Here is a 25,330-nt window from a genome sequence, read left to right on the forward strand (position 1 = left end):
CTGGACTGGCTGGAACTCTGTGTGTGACAGAAGTCAGGAAACTCCAGGTGCAAAGGCAGAGCGGGTGACGGTGAGCTCTGAGAGCTGCCCCTGAGGAATGCGCTTGGGCAGGTGGGCAGCAGGGTCCCGGGGGTGGCAGGGGAGGCTGAAGGACGGTGCATCCGGCCGCAGTGCGCGGGATGGACTGAGCAGCACAAGGGGCTGGACAACAGGAGGCTTCCAGGGGAGCAGCTGCATCACGCCGGACGCAGTAACAAGAAGGGGTGTGAGATGGGGTGAGTGGAAGGCGAGGGCAGGAGAGGGTTTAAGGGAAGAATTAACGGACTCTTGGACTAGGGCTTCCTGCCGACAGAACAACCGCCCCATCCCTGAGCCAGAATCCAGAACTTAGAATATACAGACTTAGGGCAATGTTAAAAGTTAAGATTTCTAGGATACGTAAGCAACAAAAGAAAACTAAAAACTGGACATCATCAAAATTAAAAACTTTAGTGCTTCAAAGGACAGCATCAAGAAAATGAAACAGCTCACAGGATGGGAGGGAAGTTTTATAAATCTTATGTCTGATAAAGGGACTGGTATCTGGAATATATAAAGAACTCTTACAACTCAATAATAACGACAACCCAATTAAAAATGAGCAAAGGAACTGAAGATAGTTCTCCTAAGACAATATACAAATGGCCAGTAAGCACAAGAAAAGATGCGTGATATCATTAGCCATCAGGGAAATGCAAATCAAACCACAAGGAGATACTACCTCACCCCCACTAGGATGGCTAAGTTAAAAGACAGAAAGTAGCAAGTGCTGACAAGGATGTGGGGCAATCAGAACACTCACACACTGCTGGTGGGAATGAAAAATGGCACAGCCACACTGGAAAACAGCTTGGGAGCGCCTCGAAGGGTTCCACAGAGTTACTATATGATCCAGCAAATCTCCTAGGTATATACCAAAGAGAACTGAAAACATGTGTCCACACAAAAACACGTACGCCAACGTTCATAGCAGCATTATTTGTAATAGTCGAAAAGTGGAAACAGTCCAGATGTCCACCAACTGATGAATGGATAAAAGGTAATACTGTATATCATTCCATACAATGGAATATTTATCCAACAATAGAATGGAAAAAAGTCGGACACCTGCTACAACATGGATGAACTTCTGCTTATAAGAACACTGAAAGGAAAATAGTGGGTTTTAGCTCAAATATCATTTTTTTTAAAAAAAATAGGCCTAGGCTATTCAAATTATCATGTTTGTTTAAAAAAAACTCTTTCAATATCTAAGGTGAAAATAAAAAAACATTTTTAAAAGTTTATTGTATGCACACTAAGAACCAGGTTTAAAAAATGTTTATTGCATAACTGACAAAATAATTTCCAGTCAAGTTTATTACATAGAAATTCTATTTGACGGGCCGGGTAGTTTCTAGTGGAGGGTGTACGTTCTCAGACGTGTTTGGCTCCCGAAGTGCTGAAGCATCTTCAACCAGGCGCATGCGCTCGTTTGCCAACAGCCTCACCTCTCCCAACCCACCCGCTTCACAGGGCGGTGGCATTTCCTCCCTGGCCCTGCTTTTTATGTAACCAACGTATGTACACATTTATCACCAACTAAGAGGCGTGAGTCATAAGTTGTTTGAAACGGTGTTGTGAACTGGGGGTACAGGCAGGAGGCAGGACTCCGAGTCCTCGGCCAGGAACGTGCCCCCAATTTTAACACTGCTCTTACGACGCCGCTCCCTGGGACACATTCAGTTGAAAATTACAAACTCTCTGGAGGCACGTGTGAGAGAGAACAAGCACAGGTACAAGCCTGCAGGCACGTGGAGGGAGAAGAAATTTGGGATGAAAACGCAAGTAGCAGAGCAAGAATGAGCAGGGTGAAGTCGGCGGAGAAGAGCAGGTGGTACCTGCCACCCTCCCCTCGCACACAGCACCTAGGGCAGCAACCAAGGTGCCACCCCTGGGGGACAGCCCTTTCCTTTCTTCCTAACTGAAAAGGGCCCCCCCCCTTTCCTTCCCTTGTCGGGCTGACGAGAATGAACCAGGGGAACTTCCTCCACCACAACCACGGAAGGACGCCCTGGTCCAGCCCTGTCTCATCCACAGGTGAGGACACTGAGGCCCCAGGGAACGGGCCGACACCACTGTTGTAAAGATTTTGTTTTTAAGTGCTCCAGAACCCTCTGTTCAGAGGAAATCATCCAAGAGGTATAGATATAAATCAGAGCTGATCTGATGGGAAAGGAGAACCCGCAGAGAAGTTTTAGAATACTGACATACAATAAAAGACAAGCCAAGCCCTGGGTCCTGTCCCAGAGTCAGGGCAGCAAGCCCTGCAGGAACTGTATCTTCTTATTTACTGTATCCCTGATGCTCTGGCATCTGGGACCTCACTGGCCCTGGAGAGACTGCCCCTCCCAGGCCAGCAAACACCTCGGCTGGAGCAAACCAGGCCACCCAGGGCTACACCCCCACCACCTCCTGTACCTGCCTCTCACAGGGCTCTCTCCGTCCAAGCCAGTATTCCCTTGTCCTGACCATCCCAGCGCCAGGTAGCAGACAGCCAGGGGCAGCCACTGCCCAGAGCTGCTGAAATCACTCCAGCCAGCCAATCCTAAGCCTGTCCACCTTGCCCTGCCCGTTCCTTCCTGAGGAAAGCACAGTATAGTCTCTCAGCCGGTGTCCCCCAGTCCTCCACCTCCTGACCAACCCAGTATTTCCTACGTGCCCTGTGGCCTGGCCTGCCCTCTCCTCCAGGGAACTGTGAGTGACAAACGATCTTTCCAATGGCAGTAATGGCAGTACGTCTCACGATTGGCTGATCGCACCTGATAACAATAAAATCTACACTTTAACACAAGCCCGTTCTAGAAGCAAACATTATCCCCGGAAATCCTGGAAGGAGGATTCAGAAAATTTATACCCTGAAGGCGCCAGGGCTCTGGGGAGAGCCTGCCCGGCGAGGTACCCCCTGGATGGCTCCTATTGTGGGCAGAGGAAGGGACCAAACATAAAGAGAGGCGCAGGGCCTGGAGTCACGGAAAAGGACGAGTCTGGAGGGGAGGAAGACCCCGGCCAGGAGGCGGAGGCAGAGCGGTGCCCGGGTGAGTGCGGGCACGAGGGAGGGCGCAGAAAGAGCAACAGGGCCGTGGCACAAGACCGGGCAGCGCCGGGAGGGCTGGGCCAGCTCAGCCGTCCAGTCCCTCCTTGACGCTGACGCGCAGGGGGCAGATGCGCAGGGGCTCCAGGGGCCCGTCCCCCCGCGCGCCGCCCAGGTAGAAGTAGGGCCGCACCGCCCCGAAGCGGGCGTGGAAGGTGTACAGGTGGCAGTGGCGCTCGGCGTCGTAGAAGGACAGCTCGCCCTCCTCGCACTCCAGCTCCACGCGCAGGCGGCGCGGAATGGCCAGGACCAGCGGCGACGTGGCCGGGTCCGAGGTCACGCAGTGGTCCCCCTCCACGCCCTGCGTGCGGCACACGTACCAGAAGCCCGAGCGAGTGTCGTGGTAGCAGCTGTGCGAGTGGCCCTCGGCGCCGGCGTCCTGCCGCACCCGCACCACGCCCACCCGCCAGCTCTGCAGCCCCCCGAGCGCCACCTCCCAGGCGTGGGAGCCCTGCGAGAAGACGCGGGAGCCCAGCAGGCAGGGCGCCGAGGAGAAGCGCTCCGGGTTCTCCACCTGCACGCGGTAGCCGTGGTTGGTGACGCTGGTGAGGTCGTCGGACACGGAGAGCCAGCCGGCCGCGGTGTTGGGGTCTAAGCTGAAGGGCACTGCCAGAGAGGGGAAACGGGGAAATCAGCAAACCTGATGCCCCTCCCCTCCGCCACGCCGACCCCAAGCCCCACTTTGTCTACTGCCTGGAGCTGAGGGGTGGTGTTAAGGGTTGGACTGTGCACCCCAAAAAGATACGTGGCCGTCCTAACCCAGTCCCTCACAACCTGACCTTATTTGGGAATGAGGTCACTGCAGATGTATTAGATAAGAGGAAGCCAGGCTGGAGAAGGGTGGGCCCCTAACGCAATGACTGGGATCTTTATAAAAGGAGAAGGGACACAAAGGTGCACAGGGGAGAACGTGGGGTGGCAGAGGAGGCAGAGATGCAACTGTGAGAGAACAAATTTCTATTGTTCTAAGCCCCCCAGTCTATGGTCTTTTGTTATGGCAGCCACAGGGAACTATACGGGGCAGGGACTCATCACATTCCCAAGACCCTGTGATGTCTTAGAAAAGCATGTGCCACCCCCCTGGGTCACAGGACACAGTGGCTACAGTCCCTTTGGGAGAGGTGACCCTAGAGCAAGGAAGTCTTGCATCATATATGTGACACAGTTCTGAAGAGAGGGAAGCTGGTTTCCCTCTCTAAGGAGGTGGCAGAGTGTCAGGACCCCCAGAGGAAGGCGTTGTGCCAGGAGGGTAGGACGGTCTGGCCAGAGTGAAGGGGACCAGAGGACCTGCCTGGAGGGCAGGTGGGAGATGAGCTGAACCAGGAGGGAGCTCTGAGCAGGTGGGGCCTGGCAGAGACGAGTCCAGCTGGCTCTCTGCCAGCATGAAGAACCACCCCCGTGCTTAGAACACCTGCCCGCGCCCCCACTGACCGGATTCGACAGACCCGACCATCTTCTTCCAGACGCGGAACTGCAGGGAGTCCAGGTACTTGCAGACGTCGATGAGCATGCCGGGCTGCACGGGCTCGGGCTCCACGGTGCAGAAGAGTCTGGGAAGGAGAACCAGGCATCGGGCAGGGCCGGGGCCACGCATCCTCGGCCAAACTGGGTTAACTGGAATCTGGCAACAGGACTGGTTCCTTCGCCTCGGTCCCAAGTCTCCTGGCCACCTTCCCCAAGACAAGACTGGATGGGACTCAGATAGGAGACAGGCCAGGGACCCACTGGGCTGCTACAGCCCTTCAGGATCCAGTACGAGGGCTCACCTTGCCCCAGCTGGGAGAAACACAAATAGAAGGTTCTTCGCCACAGCTGCCATCCTCTTGGGCAGAAATCACATTTACACATCCGGCTCATGGGATGTCTGAGTTGGAAGGGACCCTAAGGGTGCCCTAGTCCACCAGTCCCAGGGTGTCATCCGGCTTTGGCTCACACACCGCCAGTGAGTAGTGAGCACAGCGAACTCACTACTGCCCCAAGCTCTCTCTTCCATCTTTGCACAGCTCTGACTGGGACACAGCTCTTCCTCATCCAGCCCTGCGAACCCAACAACCATCAACACAAACGAGTGTGGCTTGGGACTCTCGGAGGCAGGGGGCTGACCAAGAACAAGCCTGCTACTGGATGACTCCCTGAGAACTATGAGCCATGTTCTCCCTCCATGCACGGTGGATGGGGACCCTCCACGCTCAGGAGAACGACACTCCGCCCAGGGCCAACCAGATTTAGGATGCTGTGGAAGGGGCTCTCTCCACCTGGCCAGGCCCCGCCATTCCCTCTGTGTCACACTCAGCTGGCTGTTACCTGCCTGGCCCCGGGGCCGCTGAAGTTTGCACCCCTGGTATCCTGCCTGCTCTTCCCATCCCCTCCACCAGCTTTAGCAACTTACCGGCGTTTTCGGCTCTTGTGTTTCTGGAAAAAAGAAAAAAAAACAGAAACACAGATATAGAGAAAATGTAGTATGTGAATTATATCTCAATAAAGCTGTTATTTAAAAAAAAAAAAAAAAAAAAAAAGGAGCCAGAAACCATTCCAGAAAGCACACTGGGTGCTGGGCAAGACGACACTTCCAATTTCCTGATCGGTAGGACCCAGCTCTTAAAACCCAGCGGATGATTTCATAATCCGTGGCATTTTGGAGACAGGAGACATCACAGTTCAAGGCTTTGTATAAGGCGGAGAACCCACAAAGGTCTGGCCCAGGACGTGGCACCTGCCTGAACAGATAGATGTCCCCGTCCCTGCCTACTCCGTTCTAAAAAGACTCCCCTTTCCAGAGTTCAGCTCTTCTCCAGGAGGCAGCGAAACCTCCCTATCCTCACTGATCTGCAAACCGGCTTTCAAGTTACAGAAACTTCTCTGTAAGCACCAATGGCTCATGAAGTAGAAATGAAAGCAATAAAAGGAAGTAAAAATGGACTCAATATTATCAGTTTAAAGAGAGAATAAAATCATCCTTTTCTTGAGAAGAAAGAATACCAAGGCATCATATTTAAATCCAAAATATAAATAACTGAATAATCTTAAAAGACTCCATTTTATAAAAGGATAGAAAGAAGAAACAAGACACAAAAATTGAGAGCAAGAGTGAGTGTGGGGTGGGGAGGGGGGAAGAAGAGAAAGTTAAGAGAAAAATAAGAGGCTCCCAAGGAACTCTGCTCCAATTAGTCTTTTTAGCCTTTTGGGACAAAGCCCATCACCTGTATGTGCCTCCAGGCCAGCACCCCGGAAGCTCCAGGAAGACTGGGTTGGCCAGGGGTGGTGATCGCTGGCTCCCAGCTGGACCCCAACATCTGGCCCCTGTCCCTGAATCCAGATGTGGAGCTCCTTACCATGAGAAAAGAAACATCATCTTCCTTCATCTCCATCTGCAGACGCTCGATCTCATGGGCCAGCACCTCCGTCTCCTCCCTGAGCTGCTTCATCTTCTCCTCGGCCAGCAGCTGCTTCTGCCTCGTCTCCTCGGCCATGGCGTCCAGGATGGCCTGCTCCTCCACCCGCAGGAACTCCCGCAGCTTGTCGAAATCCTGCCGGATCCGACTCTCCAGCCAGGCAGCCTCCACCTGGTGCAGAGAGCAGGCGGGAGTCAGAGGTCACACGTGCAGGGAGCCTCAGCCACCACCCGGCCCAGGGACTTCCCGGTTCTTAGTAAAGAAACTCCACGCTGAGAAGAAATCACATGTGGAACCCTACAGGTAAAATCATACACCGCAAATCATAACCGCAAAAAGCATTAAAAAAGCAAAGGCAAAACTGTAAATGTAATCAAAGAAAAAGCAAAGAAATATTTTTCTTATCTTGGAATGAGAAAGACATTCCTGAGCATAACATGAAACTGAGAAGGCTTAAAGAAAGAATGAGATAATTAAATACACAGAAAATAAGAAGTTTCATATGGGAAGACTGTTAATAAAGTTAAATATATAAATATAATAAATATAGTTCCATGACAACTACTGGAAAAACAACTCAAAATGTGTGCTCTAGCAATGGCAGCTTAGTAATCTCATCTTTGGATATAAAGTTTGATACAGATGCTCCTCAACTTATGATGGGGTTACGTCCCAACAAACCCATTGTATATTGAAAATATTAAGTTGAAAATGCATTTAATACACCCAACCTACCAAACATCGCGGTATAGTCTAGCCTACCTAAAATGGGTTCAGGATACTTACATTAGCCAACAGTTGAGCAAAATCACCTAACACAAAGCCTATTTTATTTTATTTATTTTTATTTTTTCAGAGATAGAGTCTTGCTCTCTTGCCCAGGCTGGAGTGCAGCAGCATGATCATAGCTCAGTGCAGCCTTGAACCCCTGGGCTCAAGTGATCCTCCTGCCTCAGCCTCCTGAGTAGCTGGGACTGTAGGCACACACCACCACATTACCACACCCAGCCAAAGCCTATGCTGTAATAAAGTGTTGACTATCTCACATAATTCACTGAATACTGTATTGAAAGTGAAAGACAAAATGACTGTGTGGGTACTTGAAGTACAGCTTCTACTGAGTGTGTACCGATGTCACACCATTGTAAAGTCAAAAAACTGAACCATCATAAGCTGGGGACCATCTGTATGTCTACAGCACTGGAAATACGATGACAAAATGATTCACTGACAAAGTGAAAATGACCAGAAAAAGTGAAATGATTCAGTGAAAACGAAATAACTAAAAAAATATTTGAAACACAAATGACAAACTGTTATTATTCTTAATGTACAAAGCACTTTTATTAATACAACTCCACTAGGAGAAAAGACAAATATTTCAAGGGGAAAAAGAGAACTTACCAATAATCAAAGAAATGCAAATGAGAACAGATAAAAGACTGATAAGGGCTGTGTTAGAGAAAGTGGAGTCCCTGAGGAAAAATCAGCACGTGCACAGTCAACTGCCCCCACAACTGGGAATAACAGCCTCACTGCAAAGGGGTAAACACCAAAACTTTCACTTCTCTCATCGACCTGGATTAATGGAACTTAACAGGAAAAGCGTTAATCAAGCTGGAATCCTAGAGGCCTCACACCTGACCCTGTTGCCCTCAGTTTACGCTGCCTAGGATGGCCAAGTGGTGTTGCCAGCGGACAGATGGACAGTCCCCAACTACAGTCCCGTACAAGGCAAGCCAGTCCAATGGAAGGAGTGAGGGTTGTGCCCAAGTGCGGTGGGAAGCCACGGGCAGTTTGCAGCAGAGGGGTGGCGCGGCTGACGTGTTTCTCTACAAGGTCACCCCGTCCAGGACAGCAGGAGGCACAGGCAGGGCACGGGGCCAGGTGAGCAGTGATGCCGACCTGGACCAGGGTGGCAGCAGTGAGGCGGAGAGCTGTGCAGGTGTGATGTATTTGGAGAAGGGGGCAGGACTGCTGATGGAGTGCACATGGGGACCGAGAGGAAACAGGAATCGCTAATGAACCTCAGGTCATCAGCAGCTTCAGCACACGGGCAGACGGTGAGGAGAGGTACGTGCTGAAGTTTCTCTTACACCAACGTGCAGATGGCGCAGGTGGATTTTTAAGCTGCTGCTATGGCCACGCCCAGGTCTTTAGAGGAACCGGGGCAGAGAAGCCACACTCGGAGCCAGGGCATGGCTGCACCAGGCTGTCAGAGCTCAGGAAGGCCAGCTCCGGTCAGCAGTTGCCTGGTAGGTGATGCCAGCCAAAACCAGGCCAGCCCACCTTCGCCCGTCGCCCCGAATGCCCTAGTGGCCCCAATGCCCCCGCTCAGCCCACGTGCTCACTCACCTGATTGTGCTTGGTGATGGCCTCGTAGGAGCGCCGCATGGCCCAGAAGGCCTTGGCCTTCTCCCGCAGCGCGTGCTCCATGTTCCTGCACTTGGCCTGGCGTGGGGAAGAAGAGGAGGAAGGGAGGCAGGTCAGGGCTGGAGGCCGGGCGGGGAGGACAGACACACCACGTTAACAAGGCAATGCCACTCCAACATGAGGGTAACGCCGCCGCGTTTGCTGAACCCGGACGGTACCTAGCACTGTGGGCACAGCCGAATGGTTAAGTAGGGTCCTGACCTTGAGTCTGACCTTTACAGCGTAAGGGGCCCTCAGAGACCCTCTAACCCAGCCCGGTTCAGATGCGGAGATGGGACCTGTTTCCTCTCGTGCTGGTCACGGTATAGCATGGAAGGGAGTCCTGCTCGGGCCTAAAGCTGGGCCCTGCATCCCGGGGCTGTGTGGATAATGGTAAAGGCAGCGTGGTCACAGTTCCCCTTTGCAATGTTCCAAACTGGATGGGTCTGCGGTCATTACCGTGCAGGTCTGACAGTGGGGACCAGCCCAGTCACTCCCACGGGGCTCGGTTAGTTCCCACAACGCCTTCCCTAAATATGCCCCCCCAATACCCTTCCCTACCCTGACCTTCTAATACTGATGGATCACGTGAAATACTTTAATCAGCAGGTTCGAACAGCTCTTGTTTAGTGTGTTTTGTTTTTTAAACTCTAATCGTTGCTTCTGATCTCCTTGGACTCCTTGAAGAGCGACGGCGAGTGCTGGCTGGATTCTCACCGTCTGTGTCTGAGACCAAACATTTTCTCTCCACCTTTATCCTCTTCTCTCTACACTCTGAGAAAGCTGCTCAAGTTTCTTCTTAGGAAAAATAGTAACAATTCTAATACTATTAATTATAAATGACTGTCATGGATTGAGCATTTACTCTGTGCCAAGGACTGTGCTAATTACTTGAGAAAGTATGTCGTTTAATCATTACATGATCCCTATTAGGGAAGTAATATTATTAGCCCCATTGTACAGATGAGCAAGTGAAGCTCAGAGGGGAAGTGACCAGCCCGAGGGCTTGCAGCCTGTCCGTGGCAGACCCAGGGCGTCAACTCGGACACTTGTGCAGGTGGCCCCTGAGACAGCCACAGCGATCCCATCCTCCTGTGAGATAAGAGTTTGTTTCAAGCTGCTAAATGTTGGGGTGATTTGTTACCCAGAACAGATAATACGTATCTGCCCCCAAAAGCCTCATCCCCACCCAGACCTGATTTAGATGATGAGCGTGTGGACTTCGGGCGGATGCTGCAATGGGAAGGCACGTTTGGGAGCTGGGAGAGGGTGAAGGGGTTTTGCGTGTGGGAGGGATGTGGTGCATGGGAACCAGAGGGCAGGCTGAAGTAGGCAGCCTCAGAAATGGCCCCAGGGATCCCCACCTCCCGGCATTCACGCCCTTGTGAAATCCCCTCCCCTGTATGCGTCTAGATAACAGAATGTGGCAAAAGTGAAGGTAACTGATGGTGGCCTCTGACCTACAGCTGGTAAAGGACTGAGGCTCTCAGGCCAACAACCACACGAGTGAGCTTGAAGGAGGATCCTGCCCTGGGTGAGCTTTCAAATGAGACCACACAGCCGGCCAGCACCTTGACTGCAGCCTCGTGAGCTTGAGGCAGAGGCACCCAGAGTTGAGCCATGCCCGGATTCCTGACCCTCGGAAACCGTGAGATCATAAATGTTTGTTGTTTTAAGGCACTAAGTTTTGGGGAAATCTGCTGTGCAGCCACAGAGAACCAGCCCGTCTGGCCAGCTAACTCTTACACTATAGAAAACAAAACAGTGACTGGTTCCATTGTCTGCCAGTTCTATTTTCTACTCACTCTGATCATTTTTATGTTCTTAGTGAGAATATTTAACAGATTTTTAAACACTGTTTTCTGTTCTATGTCATCTCTAAGATGTGTCACCCAGAAAGCAAAATAATGTTAGTATGAGCGCTAACAAGATCACTAAAATGTCATCCCCATGTTTTATTTTGTAGAATGAGATTTTTGATACAAAGTCACGTAACAGAGTCTGAAAGGACACTTCTGTGATCTGCCCAGTGAGAATGGCAGGAGTGAAGCACCTGCCCAGGGGTGTGCTGGCCCCAAAACAGCACCGCCCAGCCCTCTGCCCTTTGACCCTGGCCCTTAGGTGGCTATAGGATAGTAAGGATGGGAGGGGGCTTGATCTTCTCAGACTTTTCAATTACTCGGAGAGTTGTGGTTTACATCAGAAAAGACCAAGCCTAAAATGGTCCTTCTCTGAGATGTCAGCTGGTGAGACCAAGAACAATTATAACATTACTCGTAAGCTATAATTATTGAGCACGCACTACACACCAGGCACTAAATTGTGCACTTTACAAACATCATTCTATTTAAATCTATTACTTAATTCAAATTCTCCCTATGAGGTAGACACTGTGATTCCTGCTACCCAGAGGAGAAAATAAGGCCCAAAGGAGGTAAGTGACTTGCCAAAGTTGTACAGTCAGGCAGTGGCAGAACCAGGATTGTACTCAGAACTGTTCAACTATAAAGGCCTGGCCCTCGGCCACCAAACTACACACCCTATTTTATTACAAGGGCTATTACTAGGTTTGTCCAGTTGTCTTTGTATTTTTAAACATGTGATCTTATTTCCAAATTTGTTGTCTTCAAACATGTTGCCAGTTTTTATTCTGGAAAATAAAAGCTTAGAATTCTGCAATGATTTTGCCCAATTCCTTAAATAACCTAGCATGTTAATGAAACTTTCCTCCTATAAACATCAAACAAAACAATGCATTTTAAACATTAATGAATTCAAAAACTGGAAACAACCCAAATGTCCATCCATAAGATATGGATAATAAAGTGTAGTATATTTGTATAATGGGAAACCACTTAGCAGTAAGAAAGGAACAAAGTGCTGATACACACACGAACATCAATGAATCCAAAATATATACATTATTTTAGAGAAGCCAGACAGAAGAGTAGCATCGTCTCATTTATATGAAGTTCAAGAACAGGCAACATCAAGGTGAGAGAAGGTGGTTACTTCTTGGTGGGGGACCTACTAAAAAAGGGGAGAAGGGAACTTTCCCTGGTGGTGGAAATATATTTTGTTTTGGGGTGCAGGTTAAGGGTGTCTATAACAGCAGAACTCACTGAATTGAACATTTAAGATCTATGCATCTTACTGTACATAAATTATACCTAGAATTTTTTAAAAGCCTATAAACAAAAAATTCAGAAGTTTTAGCCTCTCTTATCACTTTCTGAGATCTTCCTCATTGAAAGGAAACTCCTTCCTTTTAATTTCTCTCAGGTTTAATTTTTTTTTTTTAACCGCTCAACCTCCCGTTGTCAGCAATTTATTTTCTTTGGCATAAAAGATAAATGTGTAATTTCTTAATTATAAATTGAACACCCCTATAACCACTACCCAGCATGTGCCCCTTGCCCCTCCTCAACCCACTCCCTTCTTCCTCCTACAGGGAACTACTGTCCTGATTTTTATAGTATATCCTTGCTTTTCTTTATCATTTTATCACCTGTGTACGCATGCCTAACCTAAATAATACACACTTTAGTTTTTGTCTATTTTGGAACTTTATATTATCGGCATCATGCTACATGTATTTTGTGTCTTGCTTCCTTCATATAAGGTCTGTAGGATTCAACTACCTCGTCATACGTAAATAAGCTTGTTTTCGTTGTTGTATGGTAATCCATTGTACGAATAACCAGTTATTTATGCAATTCCAGTGTTAATGGACAGCTGGGCGTAACACAAATGCTATGACTCTCGTGCATGTCTCCCGGGGGCACACATGCTCTCATTTCTCCACAGTACGTTCCTGGGGGTAGAATTACTGGGCCACGGGAGATGTCTTCAAATAAGTAGGTAATGCCAAACTGTTCTCCAAAGCAGTTATACCAATTTATACAACATGAGTAATGTTAATGGAAAATGTTTATTGACCACTTAGATCTTTGCTTTTAAGTATTAATACCTAGTAAAGTCTTTTGCCCATGTTTCTGTGGGGTCGCCCGCCATTTTCCTACTAGGGTGTCGGAATTTATTATGTATGCACAATGTAGGTCCTTGGTCGGTTGGATGTATGATGGGTATTTTCTATTGCATCATGTATCTTTCTTAACTTCAATATGGCCAAATTTATCAATCTTTTCCTTTAGGATTGGGGTGCTTTAGTTTTAAGAAACACTTTTCTGTACTGGGGTCCTGAAGATAATCCCCTATCTTATTTTCTCAAGCTTGACATTCACGTTTAGGTGTAATGTAGATGCCTGGAGTGTGCTCTTGTACCTGGTGTGACTGTCTCAGCACCATTATTTAACAAGACCACCATTCCCACTGATTTGCAGAGCCACCTCTGTCCCAAATCCCACGTGATCTGTTTCTCGCCTCTCGCCTATTTCCCTGGCCCATCTGTTATGCTCCCGCCAGTATCACACAGTCTTAATTTCTGTCGCTGTAGAATAAGATGATCTCAGAGAGGTATCTCTTCAAGATTGTCTCAGCAATTCTTGGCCCTTTGGGTGTCTCAGACATTTTAGAATTAGCTTGTCAAGCTGCACAGAAATAATCATGTTGAGATTTAGATTAATACAGTATTGTCTCCATAGATCAATCTGGGGAAAACTGAAATATTTAAATACCGAGTCTCCTAATCTATGAACGTGATATATCTCACCAGTTATTTAATTTTCTTTGATGTCTCTCAATGAAGTATTATATTTTTTCCTACCAGACTTTAGCGTATTTTTTGTTAATTTCTTTGTATATACTTGATTTTTTTTTTTTTTTTTTTTTGAGACAGAGTCTCACTCTGTTGCCCGGGCTAAAGTGCCGTGGCGTCAGCCTGGCTCACAGCAACCTCAAACTCCTGGGCTCAAGCGATCCTCCTGCCTCAGCCTCCCAAGTAGCTGGGACTACAGGCATGTGCCACCATGCCTGGCTAATTTTTTCTATATATTTTTAGTTGTCCAGCTAATTTCTTTCTATTTTTAGTAGAGACAGGGTCTCGCTCTTGCTCAGGCTGGTCTCGAACTCCTGACCTCGAGCGATCCTCCCACCTTGGCCTCCTAGAGTGCTAGGATTACAGGCATGAGCCACCATGCCTGGCCTAATTTTTTATACTATTATAAACATACCTTTAAACTTTACTTTCTATTTGTTAGTGATGTATAAAAATACAATTGATTTTATATTTTGATTTTACTGATTTTACATTTTGATTCAACATTCTGCCTAAACTTATTAATACTCATAATTTGGCTAAAGAATCTTTTCATTTTTTATGCAATAGAAATTTTATGGAGAGATATGAAATCATATTATCTACACACAATTCCAGTCTTGTTTTCCCTATTTCCACACCTTGTATCTTTTATTTATGATTCTTGCCTTACTTCCTTGGCAAGAATATCCAATATGAAATTGAGTGGAATTGGTCATAATGAGCATTCCTGTCTTTCTGATCTTAATAAGAAAGCTTTCAGTGATTTTTCATTTAAATATGGTATTTGCTGTAAGTTTTTTGGTAGATACCCTTAATGAGATTAACAAAATTCCTCCCATTTCTAGTATGCTAAGGTTTTTTTTAATCACCAAAAGACAGAGAACATTATCAAATGCTTTTTCACCTATTGAGATAATCAAATTAAGCAGCACAGAATTGGGTTTTGTTTTCTTATCCAGTGGGACAACCACTGTCACTTAACTGAAGCATTTAACAGGTAATCACTGAAATATTTTGCATTTAAATTTGGCACCTCATTCTGTACTATCTGTCCTGTTCGTTTTATTTTTCTTTTATTGCCTTTTTAAAAAAATTTACTGTACATCTTTATTCCCTTTTTCCCCTTCTATGCATTTAGTGGTTAACCTAGAAAATACTACATATAAAAAGTGTGAATTTGAATGCACCTAAACAATATTCTTTTCTGTTTGCTTTTGATATTCTGATTTTAACCCTAAACATGCGTGGATCATACACAGACCCACCCTTCAAAGGACCTGCCTGTAGCCCACAGAGCACCTGAAAGGGCAGACACAGCATTACTGAGGGCTCCGGTGCAACCTGTTCAGAACCCACATGGACCCTCCCTGGTCTGGGCGGAGCTTGGTGGCCTGAGACCGGTCTGGAGCGTCACCCTGGCCCAAGCCCAGGGGAGCAAATGAGCCCTGATTCTGGCATCACATGATCATACTCAAGATTAGTTACAAACACACACAAAATAGGAAGTTTTTATTTCCACTAAAGGATTCACAATGCGATCATAGGGTCTACACAATTTCTCAAAATTCACAAGCTGATTCCTTAAGCGGCATATTTCAGTCGCATATTTAATGCCTTAAGCACTTTACAAAATCATGTTACCCATGATATCGGTTAACAGGACAGGTGCTCTATGCTATAACAGAGAGCGGGACGGTAGGGCTGAGGGGAAGAAAGAAAGAGTGTTATTCCACAAGGCCTTCTGAGCCCCCTTCTGAAAGTGCTAGAGCTGCATCTGTCTGGCCTGAGCCCGGTTTTCTGTCCCGTGAGACCACTGCCTCTGCCTGGTCCCCACCTGCTTCCCCAACTATCTCAACACCACCTTGAACACTCAGCCCTGGCACCCCTCGTGTCCTCCAGGAGGCCACCTTGATCTCTCCGGTTGAGGTCCTGTTCAGGTGTGTCTCCAGGGGCTCTCTCAGTGCCCTGACACTCTATGCCGGCACTCACTACCACTATCCGGGATAATTGCTTCCCAAGGGCAGTTCCTACCCTCCAGGTCCTCTCCAGCGGGCAGTGCCTTTACAGAAGGAAGGAGCACGTGCTCTGCAGGGCGGGAGACTCTGTTGGGTTCCCTGCACGTCGTCAGGTCTAGGCACAGGGCAGGTGCCCGGTAACCACTCGCCCATCGAGTGCGACGAACGCCCACGTTCTTTCTGCTACACTGCCTCGCACTGACGGTTAGGACGGCCGATTTGGAGCCTGGTCTTTGTCACCAACCACCGGTGAATTGGTAGTTCTTTCTCCAGATATCAGGCTCTTCACCTTAAAAATGAAGGCAAAAAAGTTTCTACATTCTCTCAAATTTCACCATAAAAACCAAGAATGCTGTTTTCTCTGTCTGCGCTAAGCTGGCCCGTCACCTGGGCCTCCTGTCTTTTTTCCTGTGTATTTCAAATGTTTGTTTTCAGGCAGACTGATGATGGTGTAGCTAAGGGCGCTGGCACTCGGCCACCCAGGTTCACATCCCACCTAATAGCAGGTGATCCTGAGCAAGTTCCCCAGCTTCTCTGCACCTCTGTTTCCCCATCTGGATAAGCCCGAAGGACTGCTGTGAGGAGTCCACGAGTCTATCCACATAAAATGCTTGCAAGAGAGTGGCAGGTACGTGCTGTGCATTCAGTAAGTGTTGGCTCTTACTCAACGGCTGTCCAAGCTTCCATTTTCTCATTAGTGAAATGTAACCATCTCCTCACAGTCCCCTGGGGGTCTGTGTCTGTGTATTTGGAGTGTGTTTTCATTTAATGACAACCTAAAACAATACTAGGATGGACCTAATCTGAGTCATCTCATGAACGGAGTGCTGACACATGCTTTTGGCTCCCAGCACGTCAGCACCAGCCCTCGTGTTTTGTTAACAGCTTACTTGCCATCAGGCTACACTACCTTTCTTGTCTTCAGGAAAGAACAGAAATACACTTAGCAGGTAAAGAATGTGCTAGAACCAAATGAAGGCCAATCCCATCCTATGAAAGTTTCAGAGTGCTTCAAACAGGGAAATTTTTGCAAATCAAGTAATCACTTGGAACAGAGTAAATGGGGAACCAAAAGTATCTTTGCCAGGAGCAGAGGTTTCATTTCAGCAAAATGAAACCCTGTAATTATTATATTAAGTAATGTTGTTGACTTTAAGTTTTATTTGTATTTAATCTATCAACTTCATTTGGTTTTATTGCTTATATGTTGCATAAGCAAGTGAATTTACACTAGTTTTGTTTTAATTTAAGTCACACTGTAAAGCCCCAGCTCCCTAAGGAGCCCCTCATTCCTCACTGGGAACACCTCCCTGTCACTGCACGCCCCACCCTGCACCCCCTCACTGCGGGCCACCCCTCTCTTAGCTCCTCTCTGTGAAGTCACTTCCTTGGAGACTCCTTCCCACGCCCCACCAGACAGGAACAGGCCCCCTTACAGTCTACCACCACATCCCGCTCTGTCCTTCACAGGAGTGTCAGCTGAACCGGTGTCATTCTTAGTGAGATGAGTCATTCATGCCCACCTGACTCCACAAAGGCCGGGTCTATCTTAAATTGTCCTGTCCCCTACTAGACACACCATGCCTGGCACATAGTAGGCACTCAGTCACCACCTTCTGCCTGCCCACACCCAGAGCTGCCTGTCTCCAAGGCTCTGGGACAAGGGAAGGCTCTCTCAAAGTCCAGGACCAGAGTAAGGACTGAACAAGGCCCCAGGTGAACTCTGTATCTACTTGCTCTGTGACTTTGGACAAGTTACTTAACCTCTCTGAGACTCAGTGTCACTGTCCATAAAATGAGGCTAATAGTACCTACCTGTAGCAAACTGCCCCCTGCCCCCCCCCAGTAAAAGATGTGTACTTTCTAATCCCTAGAACCTGTGGATTTGTTACTTTACATGACAGAAGGAATTTGCAGAAGATTAAATTAAGGATCTTGATACGGGGAGATTATCCTGGATTAGCCAGGTGGGCCCAGTGTAATCGAACCCCTGTAAGAGGGAGGTAGTAGAATTAGTCAAACAAGGCAATGTGACAACAGCAGCAGAATGGAGTGATGCACTTTAAGGATGGAGGAAGGGGCCTCTAGAAGGCAAGGAAATAAATTACCCCCTAGAGCCTCCAAAAAGAACGAAACCCCCCTGACACCTTGATTCAGGACTTCTGACCTCCAGAACTATCGGATGATAAGTTCATGCTCTTTGAGACCACTATGTGGCCATTTGTTACAGCATTAATAGGAAACTCATACACGACCTCATAGTGTTTTTGTGAGCATTAAATTTGTTGACGTGTGAACACTTGAAAGCACCCGGCACACAGTGGGTACCCAAAACATGTTAGCTGGTATGATTATTACTTTTGCTGAATTCCTCACATAGTTGCCAAAGTAAGTAATCTTTTTCTAAAGCATGCATCTCATCAAAAATCCCCTATCTAGAATCTTCCAGGGCTCCCTACAGCACGCAGTGGAAAAGCCCCTCGGCAGGGCACACGGCCTCTGGCCTGCCCCTTCTCGCCGACGGTGGGGAGAACTTCCCCTACCGCTCCCCACAGCCCCCTCCAGTCCCGCAGAACCACGTCTACTGACGGGCTTTCCTGCTGCAGTGTGAACTCCACCAGGCTGTACGAGGCCGTGGCACACGACGGGCCCTTGGTACCTATTGGTCTAGTAAATGAGTGAGTGGCACCCACATCGAGCTGACCACACTCGGCTTGCACTGTCCTCAGACCTTTCGGGACTAGACTCCTCCCTACCCCTCAGATATCACCATTCTTCTGCTAAAACCCCAGCTGCTCACTTCGGTCTTCAGGGTAAAGGCCAAGGCTCAGGCCTGTCAGATCCTCCTGCACCTCCATCCCCATTCCAACTACTCTGAAACTCTTTCAGTGCCTGGAAAAGTCAGGCTTCCCCACCTCCAGATCTTTCCATATGCTGCTGTGTTGGGTGACCAGGAGACAGAGAAGCAACTCAATATGCCATAGAAATGCATGCCATTACTATCATGACCTACTACAGGGTAAAATGCAAAAGAGATGATGTCAGAGAAATGGCAGGTGCATGCCTCCCTTATGGGGATCTGCGTGGAACACCCTCCTTCACCTGGCCAACACCTCCTTGTCCCTCTGGTTTCTGCTGGAAGCTCCCTGAAGCTAGGAATTGTCATCTATCTCGTTTCCTGCAATATCTGGGGACTTAGCAGTACAAGGTATCTAGTTGAATACACAGAAAGCTGTCACTAGACCCTGTGCTCTGGGGCCTGGCTCACTGCTCTCAAATCCTGGGCTTGGCCCTGACCTGCGGGCTCTGCCTGGGCGTTTGCAGCCTTAACCCCTGCCCATCTCCTGATCTGTACCCCTGCCAGCCCCATGGGGACTACTTGTGACCCAATCCATGGTCCCCCTCCAGGCTGGCCAGCACTTTCTTCAGCTGTCCAAATCAGGACCTGGCACTTCTGCCAGCGGGACTGGGAAAAAGCACTGTTGTGGATCACTGTTAAACAACAAAGGTGACAGGAGCAATATAGGGTTACTTGTCAGACATGCATATCGACGGCACCCTTACATTCCCCTTGAACTTCATCAAAATCTGTATAGAACTGTAGCCAACATTTGATATTTCATAACACAGGCATTGCAAAAAAAAAAAAGAAGGGGGCGTCTGGAGACCAGGCACTGGGGATTCTTGCAGGGCCTCCCTGCCATGCATTCAGCTTCCTCTCAGCAACCCCTGTTCTCCAAACTGTGGGTGTGACTCATGTATTAGGAGGCAATGAAATAAATTTAGTGTTTCACATTCTGTGTAATTGTTAAAAAGTAAAGTAACAGAAAATGCCAGGGAATGATGGACATTCTCAGAAAACTTTTGATTCAACTGACATATATGTTCTAGGATGTTCTAGGCCACAATGGAAAACGGATTTCTTCCTACAGGCTAAAGTCAAACATTCTGAAAAATGCTGAGCCAGGCTAACCCTTATTTTCTGGCCATTTTTCCTTCCTGTATCAAAGGACTCTCCATGTTAGTTTTGCCCTGTAAGTTGCTCCTTGGTTTATTCACAGCCGCTGGAACTCAAGGCATTAGGATGCTGAGTGATAAGCCAGAATAAACCAGCTGGCAGGGGCCAGAGGCCTAGATAACACACACTGTGGGGTCAGCTCGCAAGCAGGCAACTGATTTGGGGGTGATCTTAATGCTCCACATGCCTGGCCAGGTCTCGGGCTCTTCCTCTACTTCTAAGCTGAGAGTGCCAAGCTTGAGAGTTCCTAGGCATTAGCCAGACCAGTGCTGCTCAGAGGGCCTGGGCCACACCCCGCTGGCACGAGGAGGCCATGGCCTGGGCCCTACAGAAGGGCATGGGGCTGTCTTGAGAACATCATGGAATCCCAGCTCTCACTTTCTGTTTACATTCTCTCTTCTCCCACCTCGGGCCCCTAGGCCCACCTTGATGAAGACAGCGCCGGCAGGTAACCGGGGTCGGGGAGGTGGGGGTCCTGGGCTGGGACTGGGCACAGGCGGCTCCAGCTGCCAGGAAGGGCGGGAGCGGCAGAGCCACGCGGTGCTGGGCTGTGGCCGGCTCGGCCACCTCGAGCGCTCTGCCGCGCTTACCCGAAAGTCGTGGGCAGTGTCCTTCACGGGCTGCACGCGGTGGCCCTGGTGCCGGGGGTCGGCCTGGCACGAGCAGCACAGCAGCTCCTTGTCCTCGAGGCAGAAGAGGCTGAACTGACCGCGGTGCGGGCGGCAGACGCGCGGGGAGCGGTGTCCTGCCCGGCGCGCGCCCTCGGCCTCCTCGCGCAGCAGCTTCTCCACCAGGTTGTTGAGGGTGTGGTTGGTGCGCAGGTCGGCGGGGGACGCGCGGTCCTTGCACACCGGGCAGGTGGGCGCCACCTGCACCTCCCAGCAGCGGCTCACGCACCCGCGGCAGAAGTTGTGGCCGCAGCGCAGAGTCACGGCGTCGCGGAAGGGGTCGTAGCAGACGGCGCACAGCAGTTCCTCCTTGAAAGAGCGGGAAGGCCCAGGGGACGCGTCGGGGCTCCGCTCCATGGCCCGAGCCGCCGGCTCCGGCGCCCCCGATGGTCGCCCCGGCCCCTCCCACCTGCCAAGCGGCGCGCGCCTGCTGCCCTGGAGAGGGCGGTGCCCAGCCCCTTCCCCTCGGAGCGCTGAGCGACGGCGGTGCTGGCCAATCGCGCGGGGCGTGCAGGGAGGTTCCCCGCCTCACTTCCGGTTGGCGCGGAAAAACCCGGAAGAGCGGGGCGGGCCTGGTGCGCTCGGTCCGGCCCGCTGGCTCCCGGCGTCCGGGGCGGGCCGGCCCATCCCGGCGCGGAAACGGTTCCCCACTGAGCTGTAAGGCTTCCGTGTCACTGGAAACCTACTTCCGACTCGAGGCGGGAAGGGAAGTCTAGGAACTCCTTCCTTAATGCCCGGGAATCTTTTCAAAGACCTGGCTCCACCCTTGTCAGTCATTGACTTATTTTGGCCGGTCTAACCCCGCCCCCCGCGGTGAAGAGGAAGCAGATGAGGGTAGAGAACCTCCGAGAAGACCCGATTCTTGTCCTGTGGTTGAGTAAGTGAACAAGTCACAGTCTTTCCCGGTGTGTTTCCGCACGAGTAAGGCTGTGCTGACTCTGTCTCCGTGAAATGTGAAGATAAACTTGGAACAAGAAATAAGCAGGGAACGTGACCATGATATTAGACAGGTCCCCATTAAAACAGATTAAGGACTTCTGCAAAGGTTAGCTGGGAAGACTAGAATCTACGCTGAATTCTTGCTTGGTGTAGCAGGCCTGAATTCCGCCAACTGCCCATTCCTGCCTCAGTTTGATCGCTTTACAGCCTTCAGATGTAGAATACTTTTCACATGACACACTTCCGTTCCTGTTCTCTCGGGAGACAGTTCTCCACATGTTTCATGTCTTGAGAGCAGAGACACTGACTGCCTTTTTCCAGCTGTCTTCTTAAGAATGTTTCTGTGGTGAACAGCCTTGGGAGGCAGAAATAATGTCTCCCTCCAAGCAGATTTGTAGCAGGCTGACTCCCCATTATAAAAGATTCAGATTTCCTAAACTCAGGGTTCCTCTCCTATCATGCAACCTACTGTCACCCTCGTCACACAGGCTCGTGGGAATTCGAGCTCAGGAAACTGGCCTGATGACAATACTCTGACTACTGTTACTGCTGTTAGGAATAAACTGTCCTTTGTCTCTGACCAGGAGTCTCATACGTTTTATTAACATGAGTGAAACTGTGGCATGCAAACTTAATGTGTTAGTTTGCAAGTAAGGTAAAATCTCAGACTCTTTACAGCTCTTGACAATTTCCTTCGAAACTTGTCCTCAGAATAGTCCTTTCCTCACAATCCCAAGGGGACAGATACCACTAATTCTTATAGTGCCTTCAGTGTTTCTTATATGTGGTCTGTGGACCTCCTGCAATTACCTGGGGAGCTTTCTAAAAGCACAGCTTCCTGGGCCCACTTCGATCTACTCCCCTCTCTTGGGGAAGAGGCCCAGGAGCCTGCATTTTCACACACCCACCAGGTGATTCTCAGGCCCACTAAAGTTTGAAAGCCAATGTTCTAGATGACCCACCCAACACGTTTTCAGGTCTCCAGCTATGGATACTGGTTCAAAAATTAACCTCCAGGGGCAATATCCAAAAAAGCCACAAGATGGAGCTAATACCCCACACACCAGGCACTTCCCTGGAGAATCTTGTCTCGTTTCCTTGTACTCTTATATATGCATTCCCAGTTGCTCTGTGATTCCATCTGCATTGCTTTCTATGTGTTTCATTCTATTCTTATCTGATTTTCCTTATTTGTTTTGTTGTTTGTTTGCTTCTTCTTACACTCTGAATGGGGCCACAAATCAAAATAAGAACAAGGAGTAGAAATTCAAATCAAAAAGCGTTTGTGGGGCAAGGAGAAAGGCTGCTGAGTGGGTCAGCTGCAGGCCTGGCAGTACATCTTCATAAATAGGCAACCAGAGCTGCAGACAATATAGACTTTGTTCATCAGAGAATTTTCACCAAGGAAATCTTTGAGGAAGCCATTGTAGTCTGATGCTTGGTGTGGAACACAGATGGCTTGCACCTTCTCTGAGACCTAAACCACAGAAACAAGGAGGGGGGTGCTCTTGGTAGGCCTGAGCAATGCTGGAGAACTTCCATAAGAAATAGTACTTAATGCAACTGACCAGGGAAACACTAAGGGTAGTAAACTGCCTGCCTCTGGGTCAGATTTGGCTGCAGACATCTTTTATTTGAGCCATAAAATAAAATCCACATTTTTTTCTTTGTGCCATTTAAGCTATACATATATAAAATGCAACACAAAATGATTTAAGGAGGAAGGGGGTTGATTTTCTCACATAACGGGAAGTCCAGAGGCAAAAAGGCTCTGGGGCTCATTATGTCAGTGCTTACGGCTTCCTTTTGGTTAGACTATGACAACTCCTGCATCTTATCTTGATATGAACCAACGTCCAGAAATGAAATAGGGCCATTTCTCCCAGTGTACGTCTCATTTTAAAAGCTAAGAAACCTTCGCCAAAACCTTCTAGAAGACTTCCCCTCATGCTTTATTGGCCAGAACTGGGTCACATGCTCACTCTAAATTCATCACTGGCAAGGGGAATGAGACCACCGTGATTGGATTGAACCAATCAGGACTGATCTGAGTCACATGGTGGAAGGATGGTCACCAAGACAAATTTGGGGCTCTGCTATTTATTATTAATCTGAAAGAGGGGGAAATCGCCATTAGGTAGGCAACTACCTGGACAATATTAAGTCTTCCAATCCATGAACACGGGACGTCTTTCCATTGACTTATGCCTTCTGTCACTTTTTTCAGCAATGTTTTGTAGTTTTCAGTGTACAAGTCTTTCACTTCCTTGGTTGTTTATTCCTTAAGTATTTTATTCTTTTGGATGCTATTGTAAGTGGAATTGTTTCCTTAATTTCCTTTGCAGATAATTCACTGTCTGCCTTTTGCTTTGTTTTTTTTTTTTTTTTTTTTCTTTTTTTTTTACAGGGACAATCTGGCTACATTAAGCTTACTTTCCTGCATGGCAATAGACTTGTGAGCTGAACAGCAGCTGCTCCTGTAGGAGGGACATTTGTTCTCCAGTTTGCCACAGTTCCTATCCAGCCAGCTTCCCTCGCATTCCCTGCCTGGCCTCTGTAGGCATTTGGGCTTTAACCCCTTGTCTAGATCATCCACAGGGGAAGTTATGCATTGCTGTATTCACTATAAAGGCAAAGGCGCTAGAGTGGCAAAATGCTCTGGAACAGACAGGCAGCTTGGCAACTGGACAAAACACACAGTCAAAGCTGATTTTCCATGTTCCTGAAATTTATATTTAAGCAGCCAATTATGTTATTGCAAACATTTTGTATAGGAGTATTTCTGAAATATAGTGTGTGCTTTTTTTTCCCCTCTAAAATAAAGGATGCAGAATATAATTTAAATTATTCCTCATGATTTACCAAAATTGATCTCATTGACTATCCTGTGCTGGGTGATAAAGTGACACCCTCAGGAGTGAACAAAGTATGCAGGGTTTGTCTCTGTCCTATTAGTGGCCACAGATGCCTGTGTTTTGAGGGCTCTTGTACTTGCTAGGCATTTTTTTGTTTTTCTTTCCTTTCTAGAGGTTCTTCTTGCTACTAACAATGCATCTCCCTGCAGCAATCTGCTTCCACTTCCTAGTCGATGCTTCCAGGGCTGGGACCAGATAGCCACGTTCCTTAGGATTGTCAAAGTCAACAATGGCAAGATTTGTTATGAAGCTAACTTGGAGCGGGCAGGGCAGCAGGGAAGGCTTTTTTCCCCTGGCAGCTGCTCTCTGAAGAAGCATCCTGCAGCCACTGTGGGACGTACGGAAGCCCCCGAGGTACCCAATCGCGGTGGAAATCACCTGGCTTCCGTGGCACCGAGGCTGTCTGCCTGTTGCTCTTTAATGGAAAAATGAAAAACATCCTTCTGCCTTTTTTCCATCCCGCACTCACTCTCGGAGACCCAGATCAATTTCTCAGTGGCTTAAATAGCCTTTATTTTTCCCAAGGAGATTCACATTGGATTATTTCTAGGAGCCTATGTTTTTTCCTCTCTGTGGAAAGATCTTGCTCTGTTTTCATTTATTTTAACTTTTTCATTATGAACATTTTCAGATATACTCAGTATTGCAGAAAGAACAGTGCAATTAACCACCAGGTACCCATCATTCCACTTAGATCGTTATCAACTCTGCTATTTTCGTTTCTTCTCTCTTCTCCACATTTTTTTGGGATGGGAGAAGTGGAATATTTGAAAGTAACCATTATTTTTTTAGGAACCCATTTTTAAAAGTTGCTACAGGACATAATATCCATGAATAGTTGGCTACAAGCCATAGCACTAGCAAGGACATGTGCATGGATTATTTACCTCTAGTCCTTCCAACAACCCTATAAGGTAAATTAATCCCATTTTACAGATGAGGAAGTTGAGGTTCTGCCTTAATTTGTACCTAAAGTAGGCCAAGTGATGGCATATTAATTAGGATGCTCTGAAGAAGGCACATGCTGCCTCCGTGTCTTAACTTCCAATTCACTCATCAGCCCGCCCCATTGGACCTTG

General features: G+C 48.3%; 1 protein-coding gene across 1 annotated transcript; it reads right to left on the reverse strand.

Annotated features, from left to right (window-relative positions):
* Positions 1-1,344: 1,344 nt before the first annotated feature.
* Positions 1,345-20,842, reverse strand: TRIM35 (tripartite motif containing 35). The gene is made up of 6 exons (XM_045535814.1): positions 20,320-20,842; positions 8,920-9,015; positions 6,505-6,735; positions 5,562-5,584; positions 4,604-4,722; positions 1,345-3,778 (listed from the first exon to the last, which is right to left on the reverse strand). The coding sequence occupies exons 1-6, from the start codon at positions 20,752-20,754 to the stop codon at positions 3,201-3,203; spliced, it is 1,482 nt and encodes a 493-aa protein (XP_045391770.1). The 5' UTR covers positions 20,755-20,842; the 3' UTR covers positions 1,345-3,200.
* Between the last annotated feature and the right edge of the window lie 4,488 nt (positions 20,843-25,330).

This window comes from Lemur catta, chromosome 22 (assembly GCF_020740605.2).
Source record: "Lemur catta isolate mLemCat1 chromosome 22, mLemCat1.pri, whole genome shotgun sequence".
Lineage (NCBI taxonomy): Eukaryota > Metazoa > Chordata > Mammalia > Primates > Lemuridae > Lemur > Lemur catta.

What these genes read in the sequence shown, in the direction of transcription:
- TRIM35 (XM_045535814.1), bottom strand. Translation starts at nt 20,754, where the DNA reads ATGGAGCGGAGCCCCGACGCGTCCCCTGGGCCTTCCCGCTCTTTCAAG. An exon ending in ATGATGTTTCTTTTCTCATG is followed by an intron (nt 5,585 to 6,504) that starts GTAAGGAGCTCC and finishes TCTTTTTTCCAG; the next exon opens with AAACACAAGAGCCGAAAACG. An exon ending in CACAAGAGCCGAAAACGCCG is followed by an intron (nt 4,723 to 5,561) that starts GTAAGTTGCTAA and finishes TCTCCTTCCCAG; the next exon opens with ACTCTTCTGCACCGTGGAGC.